This window comes from Melospiza georgiana, chromosome 8 (assembly GCF_028018845.1).
Source record: "Melospiza georgiana isolate bMelGeo1 chromosome 8, bMelGeo1.pri, whole genome shotgun sequence".
Taxonomy (NCBI): Eukaryota; Metazoa; Chordata; class Aves; order Passeriformes; family Passerellidae; genus Melospiza; species Melospiza georgiana.
Genome location: NC_080437.1, coordinates 20783430 through 20804396, shown reverse-complemented (window position 1 = coordinate 20804396; position 20967 = coordinate 20783430). Strand labels below are relative to the sequence as shown.

The 20967-nt window shown below is 43.5% G+C and overlaps 2 protein-coding genes across 4 annotated transcripts in view; one reads left to right on the top strand and one right to left on the bottom strand.

Annotated features, from left to right (window-relative positions):
• The window catches only part of ANKRD1 (ankyrin repeat domain 1), a 29291-nt gene extending 27358 nt beyond the window's left edge, over positions 1–1933 (top strand). For all 3 annotated transcript variants that reach the window (XM_058028974.1, XM_058028975.1, XM_058028972.1), the window contains one exon: positions 1031–1933. In XM_058028974.1, coding sequence (XP_057884957.1) covers positions 1031–1141 — 111 coding nt within the window. In that variant the 3' untranslated portion in view covers positions 1142–1933. The remainder of the gene's footprint in view (positions 1–1030) is intronic.
• A 1661-nt stretch (positions 1934–3594) lies between these two features.
• Positions 3595–20030, bottom strand: RPP30 (ribonuclease P/MRP subunit p30). Its single transcript, XM_058029566.1, has 11 exons — positions 19924–20030; positions 18947–19002; positions 18575–18631; positions 17799–17873; positions 17211–17282; positions 12549–12638; positions 10348–10464; positions 7048–7077; positions 6607–6644; positions 5403–5482; positions 3595–4044 (listed from the first exon to the last, which is right to left on the bottom strand). The coding sequence occupies exons 1-11, from the start codon at positions 20003–20005 to the stop codon at positions 3935–3937; spliced, it is 807 nt and encodes a 268-aa protein (XP_057885549.1). The 5' UTR covers positions 20006–20030; the 3' UTR covers positions 3595–3934.
• Positions 20031–20967: the final 937 nt, after the last annotated feature.

Here is a 20967-nt window from a genome sequence, read left to right as displayed (position 1 = left end):
CAAGGAAAGGGTAACTTAGGGGAGGTCAGGAAAAGAGGAAAACCCAGTACCTCTTTTAAAACCAGAACCCACTATCTGCTACTTAGATAACATCACACCTTTCTATGATTTATTTTAATTACTCATATAATGAAAAGATGTAATAGACAGGATACTTACTCTGCACAACTCCTGGGCTTCAACCACCACTGAGACAACAAGGATCTTAGCTTGCAAGAGAAATCCTTTTGTGACAGAAGCCCACAGGTGAGGGCCAGCTCCAGCGCCAGAGCTGCAGGACTGGCTGTCAGCCTTAGAGCTGGCCAACAAATCCCTGTGGCTGAGCAAAGTCCCACACCTGTCTGTGCTCAGAGCCACTGCAGCAGCAGTAGCATTGCTTGAGCTCTGTGACCACTTATTAAAATACAGCACTTTCTTTCAAATCCAAACCTAGCAGCAGTAGCATGGGTTCTAACATTGCCAGTCAATGTTTTTGACTGACAATCAGTCAAAACCCCAGGGGACAAGGAGGAAAACCGCCACTGGAGCACTCAGTACTCCTTACTCTCTGCCCAACTCCCTGAAGTGTGGCTGTTCTGGCTTTATCCCTCATCAAACAATTATGGAAGGTACAGCCCCAAAGGCCAGAGACTTGCCCTCTCAGAGTTTGTCTGCACACAGAAGTTGGTGTGCATACCGTAGTTAAACTCTTACCTGAACTCTGCATTAAATGAAAGAGCGTCTTACTGAGATTGCACCTAAATAAATTTCTAATCACTTGCAACTAAAACAAAAGGAAGACCTGCATGTTCTGCTGGTCACAGCCTTTGTCTAAACCCATTAAAACCCAGGCAGTTTTCATCATGGCTCTGACCAGGACTGGGACTAGATCCGTAGAGCAGAAATACTCTGAGCCCAGGGGTGCAAGAATAAGTCTGTGTGTACAGAAGGGATTCACATCATGCAGATGCACTGAACAGGTATTTAGGAAAGAACAAGGACTTGGCCATCATTGGATGAAATTAAATATTTCTCTGTTTCTTTTAACCAGGAAGGGAAAACTCCTATGGATCTTGTCCTTCAGTGGCAGAATGGCACCAAAGAGATATTCAACAGCCTGAAAGACAATTCCAAAAAGAATGCCCGTCTAGGTAAATTCTGAGGAGAGAAACCAGACCACGCCCTTTTGCTGCTTTGAAATGCTGCCCACAAACCTGGATGAAAATGTCCTTGAACATCTATTGAAAATATTTATTGTACTGGATTATTTGTGGTGCCTTCACTGAAACTGCAAGAAACCTACAAAGAAATTATTTTAAAAGACAGGTTGAGTGTTAAAATTCCACTAGTTCTAAAATGGCTTTATTTATTTCTATTTATTATTTATTTATTTAAAAGTAATTTTTAATTATGTTATTTAAGCTTTTTTTTATAGGTGCAATTGGTCTAAATGCAATTTTTGCCAGCAACATAAATCCTTTGGTCTTAAATGGCAGAATTTTCAACTGTAGTAGCAAGTTTTCTCAAGCCTTCCAATAGCTCTAAATAGCAAATACTTGCAGCTGTTGCCTTGTCTCACTGCTAAAATAACCTGTGAATGGAGTGGTGGTATGTGGAAGAGCACTGGAAGGAGGTGTACTGAGGTGCCAAGAGGATTTAATGAAGCAGTCGAGTAATGGTGTTTACCCAGGGTTTGGCAATCATGGTTGATAACGAGCTCGAGGACAGAGCTCCAACCACCATGTACCCCTTTGGGCTGAAGGATTCAGATTTAATGTTGTGAAGGTCAGAGGAGACTGTATCAGGGAAGTGAATTTTTTAAAAGCCAGACTACTACAAAGTATGATGATAGAAGAATGCAAAATCAGATTATGTATATTTGTAAATTTGTACTGCTTTTTCTGTACATTTTGAACTGATCCATTTCAGATTAAATTAACTGAGTGGTTCTTTTTATTTACTGGAGTGGTGAGCATGCATGGGGTAATTTTGTCTCTCTTTAAAGGAAGTTCACATCGTGTCTGCTGCAAAATTCCTAAAAAACTTAAGTCTCAGCTGCCAAGAGCAGCCATCCCTTACACTCCCTCCTTGCCACTCTTAGATAAACCCCATCTCACTTATTTTGTTAAGTGGAGGCACATGTGAAAGCAGAAAGACAGTATTTCAACTAGCTAGAAAAACAAAGTTACAGTTCCATTACTGAGTTTGATTTAAAAAATATCATCTCTTTCTTAGTCACTATGTGGAGCATGAGACAGCTCCAGTTACCCAAGCCAAGAGAGATGCCAAGCCCTGTTAGGAAAGGCAGGCACTTCTTCCTTTGCTTTAGCAGAAGCAGGACAACCTTCAGGGCTGCCAGCCAGGGCAAGATGTCCCATGGGCTGGAAGAGACCTTTAAAGCTCATCTATTCCAACCCCTCTGCAACGAGCAGGGACCTTTTCAACACCATCAGGTTGCTCAGAGCCCTGTCCCACCTGGCCTTGAATGTTTCCAGGGATGGGACATTTACCACCTCTGGGCAACCTGTGCTGGTGTTTCACCACCCTCATTGTAAAAGATTTCTTTCTTGTATCCATCCTTTTTTAGTTTAAACCCATTATCTTTTGTCCTATCACAACAGGCTCTGATGAATATTCTGGAGTAATCTTTCTTGTAAGTCCCTTTAAGTACTGAAAGGCCCCAGCAAGGTGGTGCTGGAGCCTTCTATTCTCCAGGCTGAACAACCCCAGCTCTCTCAACACTTCCACACAGAAGTGCTCCATCCTTCTCAGCTTTGTGACCCTCTCTGGACACACTCCAACAGCTCCATGTTCTTCCTGTGCTGAGGACACAGTTCTCCAGGTGGGAGACAGCAGAGCAGAGGGGTATCTAGATGCTGCATTCAGTTAAATGCCTCATTATCCACTGGGTGGCCTGGCAGACAAATATACCAGAGGCTCTCACACTCCTCCACCAACCCATGTCAGCTGGCTTTATAGTCTGGCCAAAGCCATGTCCTGGGCACTATCCTGAGGTGGAGTCAGAAGTCAGCAGCAATGAATAACTTTTCCTGGAATGCCAGTTTTGGACTGAAGTTGCACAAAACCCAGAGGAGCAAGAAGAAGAACCACCTATTCTGTCTGCAGGCAGCTCTCTTAGACTGAGGCCAACAGCTTCAGACAGATGAGACTTTTCTCACACAAGCACCATAGCTCACGAGTGCCACCCTGGCAGCCACAGGCCTGATGTATGCTCACATCTTTCTCCACAGAAATCACTGCTCACCTCCACCTGCTGCCCTGTGCTGCAAGCCACAACCTCCCTGCTTGTTTCTGCCCAATTACCTGCACACTGGCAGCAAGCCTGGCAGGAAACAGAAATGACATCAGTGCTGGCTAACTCAGTCTGTTCCACACCTAACCCAGCAACAGTTCAATCATTCAGGCACCCAAGTGGCCACAGCAACGTGCTTCAGGAAACTGGGGGAGAAGAAACTTTATTAGATACAGTGCTTCAGGAGCTGATTGAAAAGTTTCTTCACAGGCCACTTGAAGGTAAACTTCATCTACAGGCTTGCAGCTGTACAGAGATGTGTTCAAAACTTGAGAAACCAGAAGAGCTAGACTATGAAGGCATGTGTTCTTAGACATGTTTTTTAATAAAAAAGGAATGCATGTGTACAAGTAAAAACTTCCACGTTAGAAATGTTCTGTTGAGTTTGCATTAACTCTAGGACACCTAAGGGAGGGTGAAGAGTCAGTCTCCTGCCCTTGGCCAGAAGCCCAGCATGACCTTTCAGATGTGGTGAACACTATTCAGCAGTCTCATTCCCACAGTTTTCCTCACTTGAATGCTAGAAGAATAACTCTTCTGCAGGCTGAGCAAGGTAGTAAGGGAAAAATAAGGTTGGTTGGAGGAAGACTCAACACTGGCTAAAGACGAGATGGAGGCTTCTGTTGACAACTTGTTCAGTCCTCAAGCTTGAGTCTTAGCTTTTTTGCAGGCTGGCACTGCTGTTTCCTCCTCCTCAACCTTGCGAGGCTTCTTCACCGTGTACACCACGCCACAGGCACTCTTTCGAGTTTCTGGAATACACAAGCAGAAGCTGCAGTACCAGCACCTCAAATGCTGAAATAAAATGCATTTAAGGCATGCTCAGTTCAGGTGTCTATGCCCCAACCCACAGCTGGACATGATGAGCAACCAGCCAGTCAGCACACACAGCAGGGAAGCAACCTGCAAGGGCAGGAGCTCGGGATTCACTGCATTACAGAGTGGAGAAAATACTGGGGGAAATACAATGGTGGGTGTAGAATTATAGCAAACCAAGGAAAACCAAGGTCTGCAGGGGCTGAGGAGCTGCAGAGACACAAAACCATAGGAAACCAGGCTTAGTCAGTTCAATAATCACAGAAGGACACATTCTTGAAGCACTGTCAAAAGCACTTCTGAGCCAAACATACTGTTATTAAAAAAACACTAAAAAATGCATTCACATACCCCAGGATTCTTAGACTATGTGGGCACAATTGTATTGGCAGAGGATCCCCTACATACCAAGGAAGTATTTATGGTATTCAAGAATTTTATTTACTAAACTCTCAACATTATCATGAAATACTGGTCCAATAACCTACTGAGCCCAATTCAATTTTGTAATTACTGGTGGGAAGCTTCTCAGCAAAATTTGAGTTAGAAGAGAGTCCCTGTTCCCTACAAATACTCTATTAGCAGAGAGGCTCTGCAAGAACCTTGACAAAATATATTGACTTATTCTGGGCTAGTATCCTCTCTGGGACAAGGGAAATGACACTTGCTATTTAATTTCACAGATAAGATGGATGACAGGCTTGAGAAATCTCACATAAATTTGATAAACTCTGTATTTCTATGTAGATGAGCAGCAGGCTGGAGGAGAACCTGTTGATTTTTCCATGAGTTTGAAATGATACACACTGAAGAGTGAGTCAGAAATAATCCACGTATTAAAGCATCAGAAAGGGACATGACTAAGGTGCTTCTGCACACATGCTGCAAAAAGGCAAATGCAAAACACATGCATACCCAGTTTTTTACTTCAATCACTGAGTTGTTTGGAGTGTCACTAAAATCAGCATTCAAACCTTTCTGAAATGGGGCAGTTTCACTATGAAGCACAGCAGCAGGCTCCTATTTTGGTTCAATCCTTTCTGACTCATTAATGTGGTTGCACGAGTCCTCCAGCACAGACAGCACCGCCAGTTCAGCCACTGACTGGCCAACATGGCAACGAGGGAAAATGAAACAGCCTTGCCACACAAGCTCCTCTTCATGCATTGGACAAAGAAGTAAAACCCTGATCTGACCTGCTCTGTAAGGTCTCAGACCTTTTGCAGAATATGCATCCACAAGAACTCAATTTAACAAATGCACACATTATTTACAGGAGCTTCCAAGTGCTCACCTCCATGCAGCATGGTGGCTCTGCAGTTGGTGGACACAGCTGCCTTTGCTTCACCTTCTGACAGGCCAAACAGCAAACCTCTGTCACTGCTGCTCAGGATCAAACACACAGGAAGCAACACACACAACAGGGAAGGCTCTCTGCACGACAGGCTTGCTTACTCTACAAATAACTGGGAATTAGCAAAGCTGTAACTCAAAGTGACATTTTGCATAAGGTTACCCAGAAGCAGAAATGAGGCGCCCAATTCTCCTGGCTGCAGTTCCCCAGCAGCCCTCCTGGAAAGCTCCTGGCAATGTTGTTTATTTCCAGACAAGAAGCTGTACTTTTGAAAATAAAAGTCTGTCAACACAGAAACATTTTAGATATGCATAATCAAGAAAAAAATTGCCCCCAAGAAAATTTCAGCTTTGGGGACAGGGTACTGTCTGATACTAAAGCATTATGCTGAAGTTTCCAGCCACTTTTAGCAGGGATGACACCACCTTAGCTGTGTTAATTTGGCTTGAGCCTGACTGCTCATTTTTAGAGGGAAGAAAAAGTGTTTTGCATAAAATCCTTCCAGGCCACACAGCCTCCCACATGGCTCTCATGACTCAGAGCATGCTCCTTCCCTTCCAGGGACAGGCCAAATATGTGCTTCAGGGGTGGGGAGAGTAACAAAAATGCATCTGAACTCCAAAAAGAAGGGAAGAAAATACACTCTCCTTTGTTTCTAGAACACAACAAGTTTTTTTAACATTACATGTGTAACTAAGGACTGGAAAATCCAGACCAGAAGTAGTTACTGCTCAGATAGGGACTTTTAATTTTACATGAAACCAATTTTATAGCTTCTGCTACCAAAAATGTGACACTTTGGAGATACTAAGTAATAATTTCTCGTTTGGTTCATAGTGTCCTTAGATTTTAATGGGTTTTATTAATTTCTCCATTTACACCCACACAACATTAATACAAATCACAACAAAACATTCCTGGAGCTGAACACAAACATTAGTAGTCACAGTGACTTCTCATGCCACCCCATGACCAAGATCTGTTGCTCCTTCCACACACTCAGAGCCCTGATTCACTGAATGGGTCACCAGCAAGTACCACTGTATAAAGTTCAAGGACTGTAAAGGATGAAAAGAATTTCAAAACCACTTTGAACTTTCCAATGCTACTACTAACTGCTGCCTTTGACTTTGGGAAAGGATACAGATTAGCCACATCATAAGGACCTCGGAGCTCTAGAGGCTAAAACAAAACAAAGTTTGGATATGTGAATGCCTTTGCTCACAGTGTGAGCAGGCAGGCCAAGGCTATCAGATAGGCAAGATTAAATGCTATATAATAGCAAGCTACTGAACATAACAGTAAATCAAGCAAATACCACTATTTTGGCAAACAGTGTGTCCATCTGGGACAAAACTGTAATGAAAAATACCACAGCAACAGCAAAAAAAAAATGCCCCCAAAACCAACAAAACAAAACAACTGACCAAAAAAAAGTCCCAAAACCCACAATACAATTCTTTGGTAATGGCAACCATATTTAAACATACATTTTTATATGTTTAATGTGTAATTAAAGCTGTATTTTCAGCCACAGATAAATCTTCAATTTGTTTTGATTAATAAAAAAAAATCCAAGACTTACCCTTTCAGCTGCACTAGATATAACTATGTTCTGGAAAACAAAAGAGTACAAACATTCATCTGTCAGACAGCTCCAAGAAATGAAAGATACAAAAAATTTTTTGAGCATTAGCTAAGTTCAGGCTCAGAGCCCAATTAAACATCAGAGTATCTGATGCCCTCAGATGAACTCTGTTGAGGTGGGAATCTTAATTTAGGGACGTGATATAAGCAGTGTAATGTCCAGAGTGATGGCATTAAGCAATCACCTATCAGCCTGTATCTCTCATACTGGACTTCAAAGTGCCCTTAAGGGTAAAGAAAAATTGCAGCCACTGTGTTAACAAGTGTCCCCTTCATTTACACCGGTTGAAAAAGGCTCCACATAAACAACAACTCACCCTGAGCTGTAAGAGAAATAGATTTAGGAGTCCAGGATCCCCCAGAAGCAGCTTACAGACAGTGCCTTGAGACAGTTTGGTGCTCCCAGATTTTCAGTCTGTACTGCTGCAGTACCACTCAATGCAAGGCATTTGTGTTAGCCTTGACCATACCCACACTGGCTCAGGAAATGCATCTACACTTAGGCAGTGGCAGCCACTTTGTGTCACACACTCCTTTCCCTTAACACTGGCACCCCTATGAACATCACCAGGCAGAGAAATCCCTCTCCCTTTTCTCCCAAAACGTTTCTGCAGAACAGGCATGTGACTACAGTGGGGCTGGCAGATCCCACAGCTCAGCTGCCAGAGCTCTTGTGATGCTGAGCTCAAGGATGCTCACCTAGGGGGGCCTGCATGGCTCAGCTGGTAACTCTGCAGCAGCAAAATCTCCCTGCACCTTTTATTATACTGAATAAAGGGCTTTGGGAATTCCTGCTTGAGTGGGTGAGAATTAGAATTGTGCTGAGGCAGAGACAGACTTTCCCTCTCTGATGTCAGTACCACCAACACATCACCCAGCTCTGGTTTCAGGGTGGGGGTTTCCCCACACTGCTCTGCTTCCCCTGCCACCTCCACAGCACAAAGAGCTGGGCAGATATTGGAAGAAAATGCTCTGTGTGCAGCTAAACTCAGCAACTGAAAGACCTGTGTCAACATGACTGCATGTTCAGTGTGCCCCAGGTTTCCTCATGTGCTGAGAAGACAAGGATGGGACAGATGACTCTGCCTCCCCACAAGGAAAGCCAGAAGCAGAAACAATATATACATCAAAGTGACTTAACAGCACACATCCTGATGGAGCCTAGGACATTGTTTTTTCTGAATACTTCACCTTTAAAACGACTACACTATGGATCCCAGAGGTGCTTTTGGGCATAAGTGGTGCTGACTGCAAGAGTTTGCTGGGAAAACTCAAGTTTCCTGCTGCAAACTGTAGCAACTAATGCCTGTCACCCAGGCTCAGAGCAGCTGTGTGAGCCATCTGAAGCCAGCACAGGACTGTGGATCACTGCTGGGCACTGGAGATATGCTCTGCCTGGTTCAAAGGCTTTTACTAGGGGACAGGTAACATGGAGGAGGGACACGAGCAGGTAAGAAAAGCACTGCTGGCAAGTGAAGAGCAGCAGGCAAAGGCAAATCCAAGGCAAGAGCTAAAGGCAAATCTAAAAGGCAAAACACTATCTCCCCAGGTAAAGCAGACAGCAGCTGTTCAGTACATTGCTCCAGGCAGCCTCCAACTCAGTTACCAAAACACAGCAGGTGAGGGACTGTCGCTATACACACCTTCGGTCTGGCAAGGCAGGGGAGTTTCTCCTTCATTCCCTGCACATTTTAATGTTTTAAAGACACTGCTCAAAGCTCTGAGAACACAAGTAAATTTCTGAAGGTTTCTCTGCCCTGCTACAACAGAGAAGGAATAAAAGTATCCAAAAGCTACTATGGGTTACAGAACATGAGAGTTGCATGCCAGGTGTCATCAGAAGCATCCCATGCTCCATTGAAACAAGGGCCTCCACCTCACTCACAGAGGCAAACTCTCAGTAGGGCTAATAACCACCTCTGCTGGTCCACAGCCTACTGAGTCTGGAGGCAAAGAACAAAGACAAGCTAGCAGTCCTCTTCCATGCCTGACAACAAGTTGTCCTGTGCAGCTCCAGCTGCTTTATCTTCCAGGCACAGATGAAACCCTGACTGACAGATGCAGAGTCAAAGGGCACCGTGGACAGACTGAGAGCCTGAACATCTCGCTTGCCCTACCCATGACACCATGAACTGGTGCTCTCCAGTTCATCAACAACCACATGAGAAGCACATCCTGAACTGCACAGAGGAAAGAGGAACGGTATCAAAAAGGGAATTTCAAAGGAAAGTGGTCTGGTGTGTATAGAAGTCATGTCCAAGTCAGTACTTCATGTTATTACCTGCCAGAGCTGGGCTTCTCAGGAGAGGCTGTGCAAACACTCACCTTCTCTGGAGCACCACGGAATGAATCTGTTTCACCCACCCTGCTGTTCTATAAGAGCTGCCATGATTGAGGAGAATTGAGGTAATGATGGATCTACTTTTAATTTATCTTCCAAGCTCTACATCCCATTTCAGATTTTCCAAATCCAGCTTCTCTAGACTAGCTACATGTGGCAGAGGCCATTTACAATACAAAAGAGGGAGCTACAATTTCTGTTAAATTTGATATGACCCCATATTAAAAAGCATGGCCTGAGAGGACACAGCATAACAGACAGCTTAACCTGGTAGCCTGGGAGGAGGTAAGTTATGAAAGCAATGGTTACAGGCATCCCAAAGTTACTTCTTCCTTGGGTTTCAGTAGCATGGAAGAACGCAGCTCATCTGACTGCAGCAAAGCCTTGGCTGACAGCCAGCTAGCTGTTTGGTCTATTTTGGACACAGAGAATTTACTTGTTAACAAAACAAGATTTCTACTTCTTTTTTTTAAATTGTGTTTTAGCCTCCATATTCAAAGTAGGCAGTCAAAAGAGCTCTTGGTTAATGAGAAATATGAAGTGGAAGATTTTAAAGAAATACATGAATTTCAGTTCTAGTGCAAACCTTAGATGTCTGGCACTTTAATCTCCCTCCATCCCCTCCCACTTTTGTTTTTGGGAATTGCATACCATAACAACACATGGGTTGTTCTGGAAAAAGAATTTAACAGCTTGACAGCTTAAGAAGAAAGCATGCAATGGTGCAAGAGTGGAAGTATCTGGAGCTACAATGATTGTGTCCTTGTGTTAGTAGGCCAAGATTTAGTCACAGCTTCAGATGTCCCAGCATCAAACTCATTTAAAATGGCTCAGTCTGTACAACTCTAGAAAAATTTGAACTGATTTAATTACCTTGTTTTCACTTTGACAGCTTACCTTTCCTTTGCAGATCTGCATCAGGCTGATGGCATTTGAAATTGTGTATCTTCTCATAGTGGAGTCTTTGATGGCAGGTGTGTAAAGAAGTTCAAAGTAAATGCCTCGATCTATTGCCTTCACATGAAAGAGAGTGATCAAAAATCAAAAGGAGAGAAGCCTAACAATCTAACAACTGCTGTCTGTTATTGATGCAGCTTACTCTCACTTTAACTGTGTCACATACAAAAAAAATAAGGCAGAATTGTTCCAGTAAGAGCACAGTATAGCATGGAAGGAGAGTGGGGGAAGGCTTCACTGTACACCAGATATGTGTGCATAAATCTTGGACAGATAAATGAGGTTTAACAAACAAACCACTTATTTGCTGTAACTGGCTATCACTAATATATACACACAGTCAGAGTCAAGGAGACAGATAACCATTGCTGGTAATCTGCTGTCTTGAAACTTTGAGGACTCAAGTCCTCTAGTCCCCCACCTGCTGTAAGAAAGATCATCACTTCCCTCAGTAGCCATGTGTGGCAGATGAACAATTCCTCCTTGCACAAAAGCAGCAACAAGGACCCTTCTCCTGTCTCACAGCATACTCTGGTGTTTGTGACAATGTCAGAAAACACTGAATCACAGAAGAGGTTTCAAATAGTAATGTACTGGTTATGTTTTCAGCTGCTTTGACATCCTTTGCTGTGCCTCACCAAAAGCCCAGTATCCTTGTTTTTGCAAACACAGAAAGGTTAATAAGCTTGCACACAGTGTGCTAGCAATAAAGACACAGTGTAAGGCCAGGAGTTCTTTGTTCCATGGCAATCCTACATTTGCCTGAAATGATACTCTACTCTTACATAAATATTATTAAAATAGGCTGCAATGGTACTACTGTAAGAGAGTCCAGTAACTGAATACAGCTGGAATTAATCCAGCTCCCAGCCATGCATGACCTCTGTATGCAAGCACAACAGAAGCTATACATGCATCAAATGTTTTACATAGATCTGGCCTGATAGCTGCAAACAAGAGAAGCCTGAATTCATCAAAACCAAACAGGTGATGGCAATACAGCAATTTCCAGTCAAGGTAGTTTTTAACCTCATCCCTACCACTTCAGCTGCCTGCCAATCTGTCTGGCATTGTAACAACCAAAACTGACTGCCCCAGGATGCACAGACCTGCCCACAGACAGACTGCCTTGAGGCTGGGAGTGTGGAAAATGAGAGGTAGCTTGCAAGGAAAATGTCTCCCAACACAGGGCTCTAAGAGCCACACAGCTCCTTACCTGGGCCAGCTGCTGCAGTTTTAGACAGCTAGGGTTCTTTCATACAGTGTTTCATACAAAATTGTTATTCCAAGTGGAATGTTGAAATCCTCAGTTTACCATAAATGCCAATGTATTATTGTTATTCTGTCTCAGAATTAATTCTAGTTTATTTTGAATTTTTATTCTAGGTCAAACTTTCTAAGAAAAGGAAGTAGGATTACTAGCCGATTCCAAATTTAAAATTTTGAGAACTAAGTTCTACATCAGCCAAGAATGCCCATGTGGAATCAACCTTTACATACACTCAGAGGAGAAAACAAGTTCCCATAAGAGCACGCTCAGATTAAGTTTTCTGGCAAACTACCAACAGCAGGCAGAACTATATTTGATGCACATTGATAGCCATCTTGGGTCCCACAGCATATATTTAGCAATGCTACACTGGGTTCATTTACCAAGACATTCTTTTGTCCAAGTATGGATTCAATACAGTTGTCTTTCAAGTAACCAGCACAACATCCTTCTCCTAAATTGACACTGCCATTCACATTTCCTGTCTTTTATATCAAAGGGCTGTTTATCTGTTTTGACACAGCTGTACCATTTCTGGTTTGGGAAGCAGCTTTGTCAGCAATCACACCATATCTCCCTGCTTAGCAGCACAGTGGCCTGAAGGCTCTGTTTCCACTCCTTGGGAACACCACTTCTGCCTTCTTAAGTGGGGGACAGGAGGAGAAAAAGAAAGAACATACATCAATGTGTATTAAGTGCTACAGTGGAGGCCCTGAAGTGAAGGACATTTGAAACAAAACTATACATTATGCAAGAAAATAAAAGAACCACTTGGATAGGAATGGTGGGTGGAAAGCAGTCGGGAATTCGACTCAGATTTTGTATTTAATGTCAGTCTAACAGCAAGAGTGCAATTTAGATGTAAATTTACCATATTCACAGGGGGCCTTCGGAAGTAGAATGGCAGCTTTTCTGTTACATTTATGCAAACCAGATCCACATCTAGTGTTGTGCAAGCAATCTACAGCAAAGAAACAGGAACAGATTATTAGATATGCCAAAAAATACATAACTAACTTTAGGTGCACTAATATTCTCCTTCATTTCTTAATGCAACAAATGTCTCTCCAGGGTGAGTTCAGTTTTAAAATTAAGAGGTACTGTGCATTGCAGGTATGCCAATACAACAGCAGCATTTGAGACTTAAAACCCAAGTTTTCCCTTTCTTATAGAACTAATTTTCCAATAAAATAATGGTCAACCCCAAAGCAGTACTTACTTCTTTGTTTTTGTCTGACAGAGGACATGCAGAAGCAATGTTGGCTTTTGACAAAAGAACTCACAGATAATAAAGACCAACCCCAATTTAGAAAGGGAAGACTGCAGGAACTGCCCCTTGTACCATCATGCTCTGCTTCCAGAGCAGCATCTGGTTGTTTTCAGGATTAATTACTTTTACCAGAAGCAATAGAGAAAAGTATGGGAAAAAAGCAGAATGTGACTGTTGGTGCAGGAGACCAATCCTCAGAGCCTCCCTTTCCTGTCTGGGTGCAGCTCCTCCTGAGAGGCACACCTCTGGCAGAGTCTGGAGACAGCATTGAAGGCTGCAGTTTAAGAATGTAGCTTTGAATTCACACCACAATTTACAGGTTGTATTGAGAGACAGAGGAAATGAACAAGGGGCAGAAGACTCCTCACACTGAGATACAGGGAAAATTGAGGGACCCTAAAAGGGAGTCTTTGATTGACATTAATCTCATGCACCCAAGGTAGGAATTATATATGCCTACTCTGTAAGGATGATTACACAGGGCTAGACTAATGTCTGTAAGCAGTGTTGTAACAAAAAAGGTAAGACAGGATGGGGAAGTTGAAAAGGAATTTTCTCTGTGTTGGGGAACTCTCTGCACACAGAAACCTGGCAGCAACTGCTCCAAATACACCTGGGCCAGGTGCCAACCATTCATCCCTCCTCCCACTGGCACAAAAGCAGTGGTAAGGGCTGCTCTAACACAAGGCACACTGCTGCTTGGCAAACTGGTCTTCTACCACTCTGTTCACATGGAATTTGGATGGAGATGAGAGCACAGGCCCATCTTTAGGAATGTTTCTTAGCTGTTGATAGCACTCTTTCCTAGACAAGACAGCCACAGTACACATGCAGGCAAACCACCACCAAGGTTTTTGAAGTTGAAATGTCTTTGCTAGGACATTCAGACTGAACTTTTCCTTCATGCCCTACCTTTATCTTTATCCTCCATTAGACAGGACATGGGCTGCCTGTGGAATCTATGGCATGGAATTAGATTTCCAAGAGGAAGTTCAGCCCTACTGCAGTCAGCTTCCCTCCTTTTCTTACATGAGGCACAAACTACTACACTGAGGTGATTTATGGGAACATGCACAGAACAAATAGCTCTGAATCATGCCCTAGAAAATATGTCAGCGAGGTCATAAAAAATTCAGGAAGATATTATGGCAAAAATTAAGGGAAGCAAGAACAGACATCAGACACATGCAAGTTGTCCTATTTGATGAGAAATCAAGCCTTCCTAATCAGCTCCAGAAACACTGGAAAATTTGTAAATTAAGCACAGCGGGACAGGGAGTGACTCAAAAGCCAGGATATCGACAGGATTCCAGTGACATGAACATGTCAGAAAATACCACCAAGGAAAACCAAACTGTGAGCCATATTCCTCACATATGAGGAATTCCTGCACTGCATGAAAAACTGGAGAGCAGATTTCTCCAAGAACTCTAATATTCAGCCTAGCTCTGGCTCCCAGACAAATCAAACATGCAGCCAAGCTGAGACTACCCTGGCTGCTGAGAAGATCTGAAGTGCAACAACTTCATCCAGAAAATGACATGCAGCAAGTTGCACAGCCCAGCAGCTGCCTGGCAGCACTGTGGGCAAGAGCCCCATCTGCTGGGAGAACTCCAGCCAGCCATTAATAAATACATCTGCCACTGTCTGGGGGCTCTGAAGCAAGCTTTGGCAAACGTTCTAGGAATAAACATTGAAATCTGACTTTGCACTACATCTTCAGATGTGCATATGCAGGCTTTTTGAGATATTAGTGATGTGCTAAGTGCTTAAAAACAGCAGACAGAGCTAACTAATATAATTTAAACAATCAGAAATCTTAGAAAGCAACATTTTTTAAAAGCAGCAAGTACAGACCCTATTACCTGCATGGGGTGGGCATTCCTGCTGCAGGCCAAAACAATATTTTTGGGAGACAAACAAGGGGCCCATTCTACAACTGGCAAACATGGCTTCCTCATCCCCTAAAGGATATAAATTATATGAAGAATTTGAGCACATCTTTCAGTACATATCACTGCCACACTCAGCCACAAAAGAGCTTCCCTGGTGTGACAAAAGGGCACAGACTAGTTTTGGGCCATGCTAAAACTGGAGTACACCTCCAAGGGTCATGTAATTTTTTCACAAAAACATGAAAAATCTTGTTCTATGGAGAAAACACAAGTGTCAAATTGTTGGTGAGAAAGATGATGCTCTTGAGCTCAGGCTGAGTTACCAAAAGCCAATAGGAAGTTTATTTGTCATGCAAGACCCACTCTTGAAGGCTTTATTCTTAATAATGAAATATCCATGAGTTGTAAGAGGCAAACTGTATGTGCTGAAACGCCCTATGTAAAGTCCCTTTCACCTGTGTGGTACCTCTGTGAAACTGAATCAGTTTTGCACAGGGAGATATTCTAAAATCTCTAAACAAAATGCAGCCATACAAACCTGCCCTGAATGTGAAGGATGAATGAAGTCTTCCACCTCGTGCACTTTGCAAAAAACACACTTGGGTTCCATCCCCAGCTCAAAGTGCTGCCAGCATGGAAGCAATGGAGATAATCTCACTGACAATCCTGCCTCTTTCCTCACAGCCTGCCCATCACCTGCCAGAGTGTCAGCTTAGCCAGACCCTGCCTGCACTGCCCTGCCAGAGCACAGCACTGCTCTGCCCTGGCACAGCTCCGCGGGGCTGCCTGCTGAATCACTCTGGGAAAGGGGATCTGCCTGCAAAAGAACTTGGCAAAACCTCTGGTTACTGCTCAGCCAAAAGCAGGCTCCTCCAAGCAAGCTGCCATGCAGCTGAGCAAGCAAGCAGCTCAGCAAAGCAGGCAGGGACTGCAGAAATGAGTGGCTGCTTAAACGCTGCCACAGCTGGATGTGCAACTGCAGCAGGAGGCGCGATATGGCTGAAAATAAACACTAATAACCCTTAAGTGAGAGAATACCCTTTTCCCAAAAAAACAACACAGCACACCCCAGCTGATCACCTACTTTCAGGTGCTTGTTTAAGCACATGATAAACTGATTGAACTCACTTGAGAAATTAGATTTTACATTATTGCCAGATATCAAAAGAAAGAGGTGGAGAGTGGCCAGCAAAAAATATTTTAAACCATTTGCCTCTGTCACACCCTGAAGAGTCCTAAAATCTTTCAAGGGAAATAAAATTCAGAAATTTGTTTAATTTTGCTGTAACTCTTATAATTAATGTTTGAATTTGGCTGAAAAATTCTCTAAAGTTCATATTCTTTGACAGCTCCTGCTTTGTAGTTTACTTGGACAAGACTTGAAATAATGTAGAAAATAATGTAGAAAAATGTAGAAATAATGTAGAAAAACAAAACAGAATAATGCAATTTTAATGTAGCAAAACAGGTATTCAACAGTACTGGAAAGTGGCTTTAACTTATTTTAAAAAAACAACCACCAGACTTAGTTTTAAACTGAGAAGTTTTGAAAGTAAATATCTTTGAAAGTAAATTCTTCAAAGAAACTCACTTTTTTTTTGCTGTCCCTGTCCCTCACACTGCTTTAAACTGCATGTCTGCCTGCCAAGGCTAACAGAGATGGAACACTTCCACCTACTCACCCAATTCAGACTTAATATTTACAAGCTTACAACAGATCAGACATCACAATTTTGGGTTTTGTAAGAAAAATTCTGACAAAAACATAACTTCTTTCAAGGTGCTCCACCAAATCAGAACATCGACATCAACTGTTATGAAGTATTTGAGAACAATTTAAATAAAATATGAAGGAAATGGAGGTCAACAGCTACCAGGTAACTCACAGAACCACATTAGTTCCACTTTAAAATCCTCCCTAGCATTTTTGAGGAATAATTAGTTCTAACAGAAGATCACAAGTGCATTTTAGGGAAGTTGTCAAGAGTTTGAGAAGTTAAAGCTGAAGACAAAAGTTTTCTACATGATGATATACACATATATTGGAGGGGGAAAAAGAATGTTTTCTCTCCTCACTAGAGTACAAGGCACATAAAGGCAACCACAGTGCAGGGCATACAAGTCCCTCCATCAGGTAGACAAGGTAGATATTTCAGACTTTAACCTGTCACCTCAGAGTCCTGCAGCCTCCTGCAAATCCTCCCAAACCCCTCAGCCCATCAACTGCCCAGGCAGCCTATAATGTTTGATTAACTCCATGAGGCCTTTATAAATGGGGCATAAAATCAAAACAAAACCATGTACTTAGATTAGCACAAGGCACTAAAGGCTACTGAACGAGCATTACTGATGAGATGATGGTACTTACATGGAACAGCTTCTCAGTTTTTGGAAATACTGCTATGATGTCATATAACCTTATGTTTGCAGATGTTGATCTCTATAAAAGGAGGAAACAATTACTACTTTGAATTCTGACACGCACAATGATTACAACCAAAACAATGAGGAAAAAAAATCCTTTTTCCCTGTCAAGTATTAAAACAAAGCCAATAATCATCAAATTACACAGCAGGTTTCTACAATGAAGTCATTTATTCTCAATTTGAGGCTTGTCCCAGCAATTTATTAAGACACACTTTTTGCTTTGATCTTGTAGCACAAAAACATAACCAGATGCAAGGGTTACTCATGGTCTTCTAGTTCATGCACAGAAGTCCAGAAATCAAGGAACAGAACTATTTTTCCATATTGACAAATGATCAACAGACGCCATATACACTCTTGTAAGTCTGCATCTCCTCATGATCACATTACTTGTTAGAGATGCAATTTCAGAAGCCACTGCTGAGTGCCCTATAAATTCCAGGATGTTGTCCCCATAGAATTTTCAGTTTCATTCATTCATTAAGAAAAGGAAATAAAAGTTGCAAAATTGATTGCTGAGTATACTTACCAAGAGATTGCAGTGGGAAGGATCAGAAACAACAAGTGTTAGCCGGGTCAAGACTTTAATTCTTTTAGATGTCCCCTACAGAAAAAAGAATAATATAAAAAAAAATTAATAACCCAATGCAAAAATTTGTGGTAATTTCCACCCAGTCTGCTATAAAAAGAAAATGGTGTCATGCTTATAGTCTTGCTATACTAATTTTCTAAAGTTTGTAGTTACACTTCCCTAATTTACATTATCTCTTTGCTATTATACCTGTCCTTACAAAGAACACTTACTGTGTTTCTCTGGGGAAGGATGAATAGAAAGCAAAGAAAGAAAAGAAAAACAACCATGCAGAAAAATTGAGTATAATTTACTACTACTATGATTCCCCAGGCAGGCCACAACTGCAATGAAAAGCAGTTCTTGAATTAATCAATGTCAGTGACCCAAAACATATTATTGTATTTCTTTATATCCAAATTTTGCTCCATCAAAACCACAAAATTATTTTCGAAACTTAAATTTCAAGAACTGTACTGTGATTATTCCACTACAAACAGATTCAAAATTCAAACAAAGCAATTTCTTTAATAATTTCTAAAATAACTAATAGAGCCTATCCTGATGTGAGTTTACTATTCTTCCAACGCTTGGAGTTTGAACCATGAAATAATGGACAAATTTTTCTTTTTTGATTAACACCTCATACACAAAATCCCATATACAAACACACAAAGGTAAAAAAGGGTAACTCGGAATACCAGTGTATATATATAGAATGTAACTAGACATACTTGTACAATAGGTAAAGATGGAAACAACTCTGAAGGGGATACTGGCTTGATGATTTCCTTGAAAGAGAACAGAACAAAGTTATTAAAAATGTCATGGGTTATGTTTACATGTAAACAAAAACTGTGTTCCAATCTTAAGAAGAAATTTACCACACTAAGGAAACTATTTTTGTGGGACAGTACATGAACCATATTAAAAATTAATCCGAAGGCAGTTCTACTGAAATATAAATGGGAGTTTTGTTACAAATAGAGATTTGTGCTTGTATCTAGATGTGCATTCTGCAGCTAAAGCTATCTGGAAACATGGAATAAGGCAGCAGATTTACTAAAGAAAACACAGTAAGAACAAATAACCCCAAGAAAAATTACCTGCTTCTTTTCTTTAAAGTCGATGACATGATTAAGTGCAACTATAGAATATCCCACTGAAAAAGACACAGTAAAAATTTAGTAAATATATAGTAAAAAGCAATTCCAATGAGAAAACTGTAAAATACTCATTACTTAAATGTTCTACAGTTAATAATCACGCGCATGTTTAGATTTCTATTATTTTTTAAGACGACTGGTTCACCCCAAAAGTGCTTTGAAGTAGACAAAAAAAATCTGTTTGGCTTTTAACATAGCCCTGGCCTGACAACTCTCACTCAATGCAGAGCTTTATGAACACAAATACACGGGTTTGGTGTCCCCAAGGCTCTGGCCTAGCCTGGCCCTGTTTGTGACTTTCTTTATGGAAAACTGCTGTACTCAGGACATTTGTTAAAAAGTGCAGATAACGCAGAGCTGCCGGAGAAGGCAAAGCAGTAATCCCAAACGATGCTGAGTGAACGGAGGAGAAGGTTTGGTTCACAGGCTCTGGGGAGGATGACAGACCTGCCGGGGGCATTCAAACCTCCCGCCCCGAACCCCGCACAGGCAGCACGGGGCTGAACAACAGCTCTGCAGGAAAAGAGCCGAGCCCTCCCAAACTGCCGGCGGAAAAACTTGTGCACGTAGGGGAAGAACCAACCGTGACACCGGGACAAGCAGGCAGAGACAGAGCTGCAAGGCGCAGCAGGAGCTTCCCCTGCGCCTCCGTCCCGGGCAGAGCCAGCCCTGGGCACTGGGCTGGCAGAGAGCCGCGGGCTGAGCGGAGCGGCGCCGGGGGAAACGGAGGGAAGGGAAGGTTCATCCCGGGAGTCCGGCCGTGCCAGCCCAGCCCGCAGGCTCCGGCAGGGCCTGCCGTGCCAGGGGAGCCGCCGCTCGCGTCCCGCTGCCCTCCTGGCCGGGGCCGGCCGCGCTCCCCAGCTCGGCCCCACCGAGCTCCGGGCCGGCCCCGCCGCCCGCCCCGCTCGCAGACTCACGGTGCGCCGCGGCCTCCAGCAGGCTCTGCAGGGACTTCTTGTCCGCTCCCTGCGGCAGATTCAGGTCGGCGAAGCCGGCCATGCTCTCGGCGCGGCGGGCGGGCCCAGCCCGGGCACGGCGGCGGCGCACGGCGGCGGCACCGCCCTCCCGCCCGCGGCAGCCTGGGCCCTGTAGTCCCGCCCGTCCGGGCCGGCGGCTGCCGCAGCCCTGGCCGGGCTGTGCTCCACAGGACTTTGGCTGCCTCGGCGCGGCGCTGCGGGGCCAGGGAGGGGCTGTGCGGTGGTGGCTCAAGTCTCAGGCGGAGCCTCTGAAGGCGATCCCCCAGGATCGTGGTTCGTTCCCAGGCAACGCGCCCCGGGCTGGCTCTGAGGGGCATCCCCGAGCGGCTCTGCCGCTCTCCGCGGCCGCAGCGGCGCCGGCTGAGGCTCGCCGTGCCCCTCGGAGCCGCTGGGTGCCCACCAGGTGGAGCGGGGTAGCCCTGCTCCTGTGGCGTGTTATCTATCCCCTGTGAAACTGGTTCGGCTCTGTCTGAACGTTGCCAATAGAAATCAAATCCATTATTTTCTATTTATGGTTTCATAGTTATTCTCTTTCCTACAGCGCCCCGAGCTGCCGTGTCAAAGACAGCCCTGACACCGAAGAGGACAGAGGAATTCTCACAGACCGATAATCAGATACAAGTTCACTGTGTAGCACTGCCACAAAAAGTACTAATATTGTTCTACTGCTGATAAATAGCACACAATATGTAAAATAAAAATGGAAATTCTCAGTAGATGGTTTTTGTGACTTAGAGCAGCTGCTGAAGACAGCAGGTCTGCAATTCCTGTCCAACTTCAGGTGGCCAGACTAGGTGGTCCTTCCCTTTCTCTATCTTCAAATTGGGCTAAATGCTCACCAGGGGAAGTCTGTGGAAATCTGGAGCCCTGAATTCTTAATATGGCAAAAATGCTTCTAACCGAGGCCAAGGCTGCTGCCAAACCCTGAACATCCCTTCTTACAGGGTCAGACCCTGATGTAGCTTGTGCTAGTTGTGCACACAG